Genomic DNA, 13,425 nt, shown 5'->3' with positions numbered 1-13,425 from the left:
TTATATGGATTTACTCCTAGTATTAATGTAGGTTGAATACACACTGCTGTATGAGTGCTTTCCACTTATAACAGTGTTAAGGATTGCTAACTTTTCACTTGAACTGCAGGTGCAAATTGTGTGCTGCAGATAAATTCACTCAGATTCTGAAAGGAGAGAATGTGTGTGTTGCACATTGTAGAGATTCTTTGCTATTTCTTTGTAAATTTGGAAAGAAAGTCTGTTGGTGATCTATTTCTATATTTGTGTTTCTAAATAGAAACATGAAAGCTAAATTTTTAAATCATGACCACTTGAAGAAACAGAAACAAAGTTCTAAGCTAGCACTGAGTTAAAGATGAATTAACATTTTATGAAGCTGAACTATCCAGTTTGCCCAAATGAGTATGTAATTTGAACAGTATATAAATATGCCATAATACAAGCAAATGGCATACTTAATCTATTAAAAAATGGAGGGACTACCAATTGTATCACTATGTTTACTTTTAAAGTATAAAAATGACCATGTGATTTTCCCTCATTATCCTGCCCTTCTTTCATATTGTCTTCATCTAATACCTGATAAAAATGGCAACTGATAAGAAAAATACCGTGGTACATTTTTTGAGTCACATGTCTTTACAGTTATTATAGATTGAAAATTTAACAGAAGAGTAAAAAAATCATTAATCAGTTATATAGTTTGTTATGCTAAGATTTTAAAATTATTTCGTATGTCTTGCTTGGATATGATTCTAATAAGTGTAAAGGCAGCCTTTACTATGAATTTAGTGACTGTTTACAGGGATTCCGTTAAGCCTTACAGAACTTAATGTACTTAATTTCATTGCTCAGGTAATATAATTTTATGTAAATTTAACAACAAAAATATGATTAATCAAGGAGAATGTAATCTTTGCAAAATATAAAAATTATTAACTCTTTAAATATCCAATTAATTTTTTTTTTGTTTACCTAATAAAGAGCAACAATGTTGTTCTTTAAATCCACCTGCCATATATGATGGGCATCCTTAATTTTGACCTATAGCATCATCTATATGGAGATATACTTTTCACCGATGATTGATATGCTTAAGGTAGCTTTTTGAAGCCTGAAAAATAAATTTAAGGTGTTTGAAACCTGGAAGTTACTGCTAACAGAATTTTCAGAATAGACCTTTAAGATGCACTAAATATCTGAATGCACTTCAAGTCAGATTACTTTTCAAGTTTAAATATGTAGAAGCATTTATTAGCAGCAAGGCTCCAACAAAGTCTTTGCAGGCAAGAGGTAATTCTGTCTCCTATGTAAATCTTTGGGGAAGTTGGTACTCTCTGTGGTTACAGTTGATACAGGATAGTAGGAGCTAAATGAGAAAATTGGGAATACTGCAGAACATGCGGTGAACGGCATGAAACTGGAAAGAGTGGTTAAGGTACCTAAACCAAAACGCAGTTCCAAACATGTGCAGCTTACCACAAAGTGATGTATTGTGGTCATACAGACTGTAGCTCACAGTGATTTGGCTTGGGTGATTAGCCACTCAACACTACGTGCTTGCATCTTGGTACCTATATTAACTGGACTGGAGAAAAAAATACTGTTGATTAAAATATAAATCTCTTAGGTGGAAGTTGGTGGCAGTAAATCATGTGAAACTGTAGCTAAATTGATCCAGCAACTTCTATGCTACCATTTTCGATTCAAGTAAATTCACCTTAGTGATACTGTAACCAGAACATTGCAGTACATAAAAATACAAAATAAATTCATGTAGGAGCAGCAAGAATGCCAACTGTATAATCTTCACACTGTACATCTCTTAAAGGCAGTAAGGAGTGATTGAATATTTTATGCTGCTTATATCTTTCAAAGTGTAATTATCTCCAGCAGTCTATAGACATTTCTTATCTTCATGGGGGATTCTCAGTAGAAGTAGCAGTAACTTTGAAAATCTAGTGTACATTTCTTCTTTTTGTTATAAAATAGAAAGCTTATGAATAGCATGTATTATATGGGTAGTGTAATGTACAGATTTGCTGCAATTTGATCGTTATTTGGCTTTCTGTATTTTTCTATCATATCCAATAAAATAAGAGAGAAATTACTGTTAAGTGTTAGATTGAATAAATTAGCCAAGACTGGTAATAATGATCATTCTTACTGCTTCCCTCCATGTCAGAAAGTGATGTCTGAAACTTGCTGCTCTTGCTCTTGTTTCCAGTTATTTGAAGGAGAACCTTGTCTGAACAGGAAGATCAGGACAGCTTTTGAAATTATTTCAAAACAAACAGAGTTCTTTCTGATTTCATATTTTAGGGTTTAGGTGTATGCATACACCACATTTTTTTTCATGGGAACTTACTTATAAAGGTAATAAAACCTTCATTTAAAACCAGCAAAAGACATTTTTCTTGTTTTTAATTTGTCAGATGATACTCAAAATATTTTAATTTGTTTAACTGTTCTTCTGCCAGGAAACAGAATTGCCTTTGTACTGAGAATCACCAGAGCATAAACCTGTGCATAAATGCTTCATCATAAGTGAATTGTTTCTCAAATGACATATTTTATGTATTTGTGTTCCATTTAATTGTGTTAGTTATATTGACTTTATTGCAATCTCAGTGTCCTGATTTATTTTGATCAGTGTCAGTTTCTAAGTAAAGGATTAAAATGTATCTAAGATTTTCTTTTATTTTTAAGTAGTTGTCTTTTTATTATACTTTTCACTCTTCATTTGTGTCTTAACTGGCTGACTACTTTAAAACTCCATTGAAGTCCATTGAAGTAGTCAGGAATTGGAAGTGTTTAACAAGTGGTAAAATGAAGTGGTTTCTGAGGAAAAAACAAAAAAGCAGCCTCTAGCTACTTGAAAAACTGGACTTTCCTCAGTGGAGCACTTGTCTATATAAGGCACACTTTCCATCAGAGATGCTGCTTCCGTTTCAGCATAAAATAAGCTACCTTTGTAACATGAATTACCAACCATTTACATCAGTTCTTGTGAAAATAAGGACTTTAGAATACAATTATTTACAAGAAAATAAATTAAATCTTGCTTTTCATCCATTTTAAAAATATCAAGATAGCAAGAGGATCCAGTTTTGCTATTATTTTGTGAAAAGTAATATACATTTCCTGTATCAGTAAATTTCTGATGCTCTTGGAATACAAACATATCAAAATACTGAAATCAGTTTATTGTTTGTTTTGTTGTTTAGCGTTTGGTTTGGTTTGGTTTGGTTTTTCTTTTTATAAGCCCACACAAATACTGACAGTGTAAAACCAACAATATGCATGACTAAGCCACCCACCATGCAAGGGAAGTAGTCAAATAAAAGATGGAAATTTATCAGTGCACTGAAGAGATAAGACCTGATTTATTTCTGCTGTGATTTGGACAAGTACAAATTTTAACATCTGTGTGTGTTTTTTAGACCATTTAACTTAATTTTTTCCCCTTATGCTCCTCCTTTTAAGATGCTGCCATACCCTCACATTAATATTTAATCTCTTTTTCCCAGCAGACAAGAGTATTTTATTTCAGCTCAAATACCTGAGCAAATATGTATCCTATCTACATAAGAACTTCAGAGACAACCATGAAGGGGGAGAAATCATTATATTTCACACAGTCTTGCAGCTGTAAGAGACATCAATCTCATCTTCCCTGTAAAAATATTAAATTAGTAAAACCAGTCCATCATGATAATTGTATTTTTTCTTTTCCACCACCAAGACCTTGTTCATCTTATTAGATTTTAGTGTCTGTGTATATGCTTGGGTTTGGGATGTCTACTATGGCTCTTAGGGAAGGTAAGCTTGCAGCAGCGACTTTCAGGCAGGCTGCTATTGTACCTGGTTTGCAACAGGTCTTTTTTCATTGAAGATTTGTATCTCAGAATACTAATAGGTACTTTCTTTTCGGAATATAGAAGTCTTTTTAGATAGTCAGGAATCATTTCTTTTCTGTTACAGTGTTACCTGAACCAGGGTATGAAAGTTTAGCTATTTAAACAGGTACTCTTATTTAGGACATGTCTTGTGTTATTTATTAAGGCTGAAATAATTCCCTATGAATGAAAATCATGCCTGTGTTATGCTTTAATAGTTAGATTTGCTCCCAGTAGCAATATAGTACATACCTGTTTAAAATGTGTAGTCCAGGTGGTATGTGATGTGAGAACAGAGGTGGGCTATTATGTACGTATTTTCTCCTAGCTGAGCTTGGGTACAACCCTGCAGACAATTTGGGAATGGCATAGTCTTTGTGTTTTGCAGGAGATGACTTTAAAAATGGGAGAAATATCATGTTTGTAATTACCTCAGGGAAGGAAAAAATAAAATAATAATAAAAAAAAGAGTAACCATCCTTTGGCACTGAAAAGTAAAAGGAAAGGAAAAAGCTGCCATAGCTGAAGGTGAGACATACCTCAGGGCCCACTGCAGTTTGTTTCAAACAGCTGAACTGGTACCATCACCTTGGAACCTGAAAGCCTGGGTTACAACCCCACTATTTCCCAACTGGAAGGCACAAATGTATTTGGATTCTTTGAATTCTCTGGCCAGCCATTGGGAAAAGTGTCTCAAAACAGTTTTTCTAAGAAGTACACTGTTGTTCACACTAAAATCCACAGCAATCTGAGAGAAGCACTGAATCAACTAAGCTGATAAAAAGAGACAATGCTACTGTAGTCTTATACTTCTTATGCTGTCAGTAGTTTTCTTGTGCGCTATTAAAGACAGTCTGCCTTGCTCCTATTTCTGCTTATGTCAGTGCCTTCTTAACTGTATTTCCTTTACTTTTTTCTTGGCTGTCATCCAAACCATTTAAAACCTTGTAAAATAATATTTCCAAGTTACAGTGTGGCTTGAAGGTTGTTTGTTCACAGCTAGTTTCTCAGCTGTTATCATCTGAGTTTCTCTTGGGCTTTTTCTTACCTAGATTGTTGCATTATCGGCCTGTGTCTTTGCTTGATGACCAACTTACAAACAGTACCATTATAATCAGATGTTCAGATAACCTATTATGCTATACATAACCTATATCTATGGCTAGATCGCATAACCCTAGAATTATTACATAAAAATCTCAGGTGTGCTCCAGGAAGAATTTCTCTGGCACATGGTAAAGGAGGACTGTATTTGTATTCTTCATACCTCAGGTAGAGGGGTCCTAGAAGCTACTTTTTAAAGAATTCAGTACCATCAAGAACCGGTGGGTACTGAATCAGTGTCAATGCACCTAAGTAATGCAAGTTAAGGAATGATAGCATGGAGAGAGACTGAAAAATCTGTTTTTTTCCCAAACTAGCTTCAATTAATAAGCAGGACACCTGGTGATAAAATACTTTTAGAGATGAGGGTCTGGCTGAAGAAAAGATTTCCAGAGGAGACAAAACAAATCAGGTGTTGCACCACTGGTAGAAAATGCTGCCCAGTTTTATGAGATCTGGTTAAATTTTTCATCATATTTATGAATGACATGTCCAGGAAAGATTCTGTGAAGTCCACCGGAGACTTCATCAATGCTAGCCTGTTCTCCCTAGAGGTCTCATGTGTGCCTCAGGAGTGCCAGAAGTACAACATTCTCTTGTTCTAAGCTCTAGCATTAGTAAAGTGTGCTTTTCTGTCTGTATATAGAAACATTTGGGTTCTTTAGGTTAGTAATTTACATTTGTTGGGATAGAATGCACTACCTTGCATTCATCTTCTTTGTTTCTATAAATCAGGGGTCCTCAAACTATGGCCCATGGGCCGGATACGACCCCCCAGGGCCCTCAATCCGGCCCCCAGTATTTAGAGACCCCCCTGCCCCCCCCCCGCCCCCCCCCCGCCAGGGGTTGTGGGGGGAAACCAAGCAGCCGCAGATGACTGCCTGCCACTTCATCCGCATGTCAGCCCCCTGTTTAAAAAGTTTGAGGACCCCTGCTATAAATGAAACAATGAAGGCAGAAGTAAAGGCTAAATTATTAGAAAATGTGTCATTGAAGAAGTTGGTGACTTGCTCTGCAAACACACTGAGAAAAATTGTAGTTCCCATTCTGGTTTGCCTTCTTGCACTCTACTGAGGTGGGAGACTCTGAAGTTGTGTTTATTTTCAGAACAGTTTATGTAGTTGCTAGACATGGGATCCAAATTTTTTGGTAAGCCCCATCCTTAGTCCTCACATTCCCTAATACAGGATTATGACTGGAGTTAAAGAGGCATGACTGCTGAAACTTCCAATATTAGTCCCATTTCCTTCAAATATTTAGTATATGTGTGTGCTTTTTTGAGCATTTACGTAGCTTTACAGAGATGCAATGAAATGAAAAAAACCCTCACATTTTAACTCATGCTATTCAACCCTTCTGCAGTTTGTTTACTTCAGTTTACTTCATGCTCTTGGAACAGGAAACTTCTAGTATTCTGAAGTTACTGCCTGTGTTGCATTTCACACTAAGGGCCCCATTCTGGTCTGACTGAAACAAGCATAAAACTACTACAGTGAATTTGGGTATGTAGGTGTGTTGAGCTTTTATTTTAGTGTCTTTTCCTGATTATTGACATATGAAACACCAGCTATAACTTGAGACTAAGTATATTATTATGCACTGAATTTGAAATTTGTTTTATGGGTTCATAATAAAATCTTGCAACTGTGCGATATTTGTAGAATATTTGAAGATTACTTGACCCTTGAACCTCTGCTGATATTTATCTTGACAAAGATTTTTATTTCCTCTCATTTTGCATAGCAAGGATTCAAGATGTATGGTTGAAATACCATGCAGAGAGATATCACTGTCAGACTTGAGATCAGCCATTTTTCTATTGATCACTAGATTCTGCAGCTACCCATGCAAGTAGTTGAAGACCATATGGATTACCAGTTGGGTATCTAAAATAATAGTTACTTTTTTCTTTTTTTTTAATGAGGTGTACTTTTTTTTTTAAAGATGTAAAATACCAAGTACCATCTGTACACAAACATCAGCCCATTATTAATTTACAAATAAAAGTAAAAAATAAAATTATAATGATGAGCTGTTCTCAAAAGCTGTGGAGAGAAAAAAATTTCTTCTTACAATAAATTTATATTATGTTTCAAAGAAAACTTGAGTCTTTCACATAGGGATACAAAATAAACTCTAATTGTATGTTCAGAACCTAGTATGATATTTCATTCCTAGGTCAGATCGCAGAAACAAGTAATGCATCCGATGTGTAACGACATACTCTGACTGTCTGCTCTTTTGTTATTATACCATGAACCTGAATGTATTCTTTGTTCAACTTCCTTTATTATAATGTCTTTGACAGAACCATACCCAAGTGATTAGAAGTGAGGAATAATAGAGCTTTACAGTGGAGAAGAAATACTGTATTTATTTTATAGCTATTTTATTATACTTATTACAGTTTTAAAAATATATATTTTATATTAAAGTGACTTCTAACATAGAAAAAAGCATGAATCAAAAGGATAGATTTTCTAATTTTTCTTCCAAGTTTGAATTAAAATCAGGAGCTGAATCTAGAATTTTGGCTGTTCTGTGTTTGGTAGGTCAGAATGAACTCCTGGAAACAAATTTCCTTGAACTTGGGAAAATTCGGGATGAATCCATGTCTGACCTTTGCAGGCTAATCCATCTCTTTAAGGGTTTAAAGCATGAAAAATAAAATCATAAGATTCAGATTTTTCATGGAAACTGTCAGAAAAATGTAGAATCACAACATAAGGTAGTCTACCTGACATTAAAGTCCATTTATAATCATAAGCATGAACATTGTTTTAAACTGTCCAAACTGCATTTTATGTGCATTTTGAACATGTACATATTTTCTTGTCAGCAAGAAGATCAGTACAGTGCTGTCCAAATTGTTCATTTCATTATTTAGCCTTTCTAGTGACAACATGACCATCAGCCTTGCTTATAGAACTTCATTTAATTAAAATTTCATTCACCGTAGGAAGGATGAGGAAGTGAATCACGTCTCAATAGGGGAAATCTGGAACGGGAAAGCATGGTTGTTGTGCACTGAAACAACAGCCGCAAGGTACTAGGTCATTTTGAGGTTTGTGTTTGAGGCAGAAGCTTTACCCAAGATGACTCGGACTGGAATTGTCTGTAATGTCCAGGTCCCACCAAAATTACAGAGGCATTACATACACCCAAATTAATAAGCATGAGACTGTATACCTGATCGTTCAAAACCAATGTAGGTGTTCTATACGAGGCTTATCTAGTTATTTTTCCAGGTGCTAAATTTTTTACATTACAGTATGCTTATTACTACATTCTGAAAAAATTGCCTAAGCTATGGCAAGAATTTTAAAGCAGAAAAAAATTGCTGTTCGAGAAGGCTGGTTTGTGAGAAGTACATGGTTTGGAAAAACCACCATTCTTCCATCCCTGTGGATAGTGAATTGTTTGTGGAAATTCTCTCTTTGCATAACTGCCTGTTCTAATATAGCGTGACTAAAATGCCTTGACACCCAGCCGTCCCCCCAGGATGACTAATGCCTAGTGTACACCACTCTCTTTCGTAAAAGAGGAAAGCTTGATTTTTTAGTTAGGTTAGGAGCAGCTGCCCCCTCCAGCCCAGGACTCCATCCTACCCCAGCCAGTAGACCCAGGGACCTGGGCTCTCTGCCCAGGCTGAGACACATAGCTGCTACTTTCCTGTGTGCACGTTCAATCAGTAGCAAAGTACAGAATGTGTCCCAGAGGCTACCTGTGTGCTAATATATTGTATGTCAAGAAATTATACTTCTGATGTAGGGAAGTTGAGAATCAAATGCCTCTGTGGTTGGTTCTCAAATGCTATCAAATTTTGGTAGTAATTGTTAGAATATATTGCTGAATCTAATCACACATGGCTTAGTACTGATTTGGTTCATACTGGTTTTGATGGGAATTGTGGCTCTAGGTTTTGATCTTATTTTTCCGTTAGTGCTTGAAGGATGGTGGATAATCTTTCATTATATTCAGATATATCCATATAATATCCTTGGCTTTGCTGGGTTTACATGAGTGTTACTAAGAGTTTACCTCAGTGTTGGTAACCTCGAATTTAATACTTAAAAGAATTGTGGAAGTGCTTTGAACTGGAAGATGATACACAGGTTTCCTGCACAGCTCTGCCAATGCACCGAAGTTCTGAATGACCATATGCTTGGTGTTAGTTTGGGGTTCTGTCTGAGGAGAGTTATAGGGTAGTTTCAGTGACAGTTTGAAAAAAGGACAATTATACTGAAAGAGTGAGCTATTTAAATGTAATTGGAGGAAGCACCTAACAGGAACATGTAAATGTTGTGCTTGCATCCACCAAACAACAGAGAAGTAACTTGCACTTTCTGTCTCTCTGTACTGTTGTCTGTGAAGCCTCAGATTAATCAGTTTGATCAGTCACTGGAAAGAACAAGTTAAAAAACACAGCAGGCAGGTTTCTGAAAGCCCTGTCCTCTTTTCCTCAGAGAAGTCACTAGCCATTGCACATGCTGGGAAAAGAATATAAATCCTGTGCCTACCGAAATAACAGTTCCCACAGTCTAGGATTAACACAAGTTTGGTGGGGGGCAGTTGGTATGATGAAATTACTATGCACTAGTTAGGTAATTAGGAGGTTTTCCTTCTCCATCTGATGTTTATTAGTGTGAGAGGGTTATTTATCTTTCTCATAGCAGTTTATGACTCCCTGTGATAATGTCACAATTTTGTTTTAAAGGTGATATGACCTCAGGACACGTTTTTGCCCAGTTTCTTCAAATACCTGTCAGAGCTAACTTTTAGCATGGTCACTGCTTAATTACTATAACATCCTTGATTAATTCTGCGGTGCCACTGGTGAACTCTGAAGTGAGTGCTTACTGAAGTGAGTCAAGGAAATTTAGGAGCTACTAGCACTAAGGTTCACTGATAGGCAAGATTTTTAGAAATTTTTCAAAAATCTTACGGGTCATATGAGTGTTCTGGCAAAGCCTTTCAGTTAAAATGGCTTTTAATTATATTTTGGGGAAGGCTTATGTGTATCTGGGTTTTTTTTAGAAACAAGTGCCACATTAAGCAGCATCTGCCCTCAAGCCCCAGCTGCTTGTTTCTGCCCTTTACTCATTGCCCTCTCTTTTAGCCAATCCAGCTATTTCTGTGGCACAAGATAAACTGTATTCAGGAAAGAATTTAAAATTACTTTTGTTCCTTTTTCCTGCTGCTGTTCAAATGATATCAATTTGATAATGTGTTATTCTCCTGTCTCCACTAGTGAAGAAGGTAGTAAGGCATTGAGGACTGGCAAATTGGGTAGGAAATTGGGAGAAGGAATAGGAGCTATATAATCTGTTTTAGGTACCAAAACAAATGTGTGTGATTTTTTTACCCTTGTCAGCCAAGAGCTGCATGGTTACTCATCTTCCTAGCTGAAATCTATAAAACCATTATGCGTTTTTCAGACTTTTTACATGCTTTGCCAATAAACTGTTGTTAGTCCGTCCCTCTCCCTGCTCTCAAACAGATTCTGTCTAAATTATTTTCTTGAAGCTTTTCCAGGGAGTTCATTGTTAAAGATTTACAAGTACTGAATGAGGCTCTCCGCTGTCTTATAGAGGATATTTTTCGCAAGTAAATTGACACATTCACTTCTAAAGGGCATTCAGTTAAACAATTACATGCAAACATCCTCTGTCTCCCTGCGTTTTAGCCTGACTCAAGACACTAATTCATTCTCATCTCTTTTAAACTGCCTTCAGAAAGACAGGGAAATGAATGTATTCAGAGCAAAAATAAAAATACTACAGAATGTCCTCAGATTCCTCAGAAGTGGGCCAGGACATTAGATTTTAGGGCTGGTTTTAAGTTTACAGAAAGTTTGCAGTACACATATTCATTGCTCAGGAAGCCTATTTCTAGTGAATGCTGAACTGGAAATTCACTTTCATGGAATACATGGAATAATTTTTTCTCAGAAAAAACCTGAGAAATGGGAATGTGATTCCTAAAATATAGCCAAGGAGATTATTCCCTTTTCTATTCCCTTAATGTTTGTATGAAGAGAGAAGTAATGAGAAACATGAATAGAGGGCTGGGGGAGGAGAAAGGCAGCAGACTTCCAACCTGTAGACAAAAATTATTGACAGACTTATCAGCTGTACTGTATAAATTCTTGCAGTAGTTACCAATGACTTAAATCAATAACACTGCAATGTAATCTAATAACTGTACAATATTTCCTTCTCACCTTGCCTTTTTTCTTCCGCAAGCTAGAAAACATGTCTTTTCCTATGAAAAAAATACTGGCTTGAGTAATCATATATGAAGTTAATAATGTGCTTTATTCTGCTGCTCTGCAGGGTTTCCTATACAGATGAATGACTCCGATCACTCGCTGTTTCAGCATTCATTTCAAGGATGCATGCAGTTTATTCACGTGGATGATCAGCTGGTGGATTTGCACGCAGTGGAGCAAGGCCAGCTGGGAAGCTTCGCCAATGTCACCATTGACATGTGTGCCATTATTGACAGGTAAGTTGTTGAGTCATCTCTGATACTCTGAGATATGTCCTGCATATTCTGAAATTATACAGTTATAGAGAAAAGGTTGTTCTGATACTGTCAGTGGTTGTGTCACAGCAGTCCTACCTTTTTAGCAGTGGGAACTATACTTAGATGATAGTGGTGATGCCTTTAAGTTGTAGATTGTGCAGAGGAGAAGGTGAAAAGCTCTTGTAAGTCAAATTCAGCTCACAGGTCAATAGTACAGCTGCTTTGAATAGAGGGAACTCTCACAAAAAGTCACAGATTTTCTCTATTTCTTACATGACTTATGGAGATCTTTTTGCAAGTGGAAGGTCTGCTTCCTGGCTTCAGTGCCTTCTGGCTTCGCTGAATTCTTCAGAGAACTGAAATAGGTCCACATGTATGCACAACTGTGCATGTAATAAATGCTCAAACTTTATTAAAATAATGCTTAAGTCATGGTGTTTTTTGGTTTTTTCCAAACTGAGTAATTCAGAATTATGGTAGGCTTTTGCTTTTGCTGAAAAGCCCTACCTTTTCAACCACTTATCTGTGTTAATATCAGTTGCTCCTTATTAAGTGTTTCTTCTTTGTCAGTAAAAAAGAAAACACTAGGAGAGAGAAGGAAAGAGCAAGTAGCCCAACTCCTGAATGCAGGCAATTTGGCTCATCATGAGAATTACCTACATATTAAATCCATTGCAAGTCTGCTGGAAAGCTGAAAATGGCTTTTTTTTTAATTCTGCTTTGAAAGAAGCATAGATTACAAGAACCTAGAACCCCAGAATAATCCAGGTAGCAAATAGTCACAGGGATTCTTGTGGTCCAAGCACTGCTCAATGCAGGTCCAACTTCAAAGCTATGTCAAGTTGTTCAGGGCCAAGGACCAGTCAAGTTTGAGTATCTCCAAGGAAGGAGATTTCACTGGCTGAGTGACTCTGGATATCGTCAGAAAATATCTGAATTGTTAGGGTAAAGAAATTAATGTACTTTTAATTTCCTACTTTAAGTTAAAGGAATCTCAATGAGAGAAATGCTACTGTGAAAAAATGAAATATGGCATTCTGCTATGGTCTTGCAAAATGCTTTCCCTTCCTCAAATGTAAACATCAGATTTCAGTAAATAAGTTGTGGTGGGTTCATCATGGCCAGCAGCCAGACACCCACCCTACCTTTGACTCAATCCCCTGTCCCAGGAGATAGGGAGAAAAATAGAAGGAAGGCGAAAAGATTTGTGGATTAAGATGTCCATTTAATAAGAGAAGCAAAACCTGCATACACAAGTAAAGCAAAAAGAAGCATTTGTTCAGTACTTAGATCAGCAGGGAGATGTCCAGCTGCTTCTTGAGAAACAGGGCCTCAGCACATATAATGGCTGTTTGGGAAAAGAAACTCCATAACCCTAAACATCCTCCCTTCCTCCTCCATTCCCTGAGTTTTTACTGCTGAGTGTGACGTTGTGTAGTGTGGGATACTCCTATGATCAGTTTGGGTCAGCTGTCCCAGCTGTGTCCCCTTCTAACCTCTTGCCCACCCCCATCCCCCTGGCCTTTGTGGGGGAGGGTGTGGAGAGAAAGCCTTCACACTGTGCAAGCCCTGGTCAGCAGCAGCCGAAGCAGTGGTGTGTTACCGACACCGCTTTAGCCAGCACTGAGGGGCACAGCACCATACAGGCTGCTGTGAAGATTAACTCAGTAACTTTATCCCAGCCAGACCCAGTATACTTACATATAGGAATATATATGTAAAAATATACTATTATAATAAATCAAGGTAATAATGATGATGATGATGATAATCATCATCACCATCAATAATGTCAGTGTGAAGGAGGATGCTTTGTGGCGTACTAGTGAGTTGTTCTGGCATGTCAGGCTCCTTTAGATTGCAGCTTCTCATGGACCTGTAGAGGGCTGAAGTCATAGTGGAAAGAGGCAGT

The 13,425-nt window shown here is 36.9% G+C and overlaps 1 protein-coding gene across 2 annotated transcripts in view; it reads left to right on the top strand.

Annotated features, from left to right (window-relative positions):
* Positions 1–13,425, top strand: part of CNTNAP2 (contactin associated protein 2) — a 1,162,992-nt gene that overhangs the window by 680,886 nt on the left and 468,681 nt on the right. For both annotated transcript variants that reach the window (XM_055806132.1, XM_055806133.1), the window contains one exon: positions 11,321–11,492. In XM_055806132.1, the coding sequence (XP_055662107.1) occupies positions 11,321–11,492 (172 nt within the window). The remainder of the gene's footprint in view (positions 1–11,320; positions 11,493–13,425) is intronic.

This window comes from Falco peregrinus, chromosome 5 (assembly GCF_023634155.1).
Source record: "Falco peregrinus isolate bFalPer1 chromosome 5, bFalPer1.pri, whole genome shotgun sequence".
Classification (NCBI taxonomy): domain Eukaryota; kingdom Metazoa; phylum Chordata; class Aves; order Falconiformes; family Falconidae; genus Falco; species Falco peregrinus.
The sequence above is the reverse complement of the archived record's forward strand: the minus strand, read 5'-3'. Positions and strand labels throughout refer to the sequence as shown.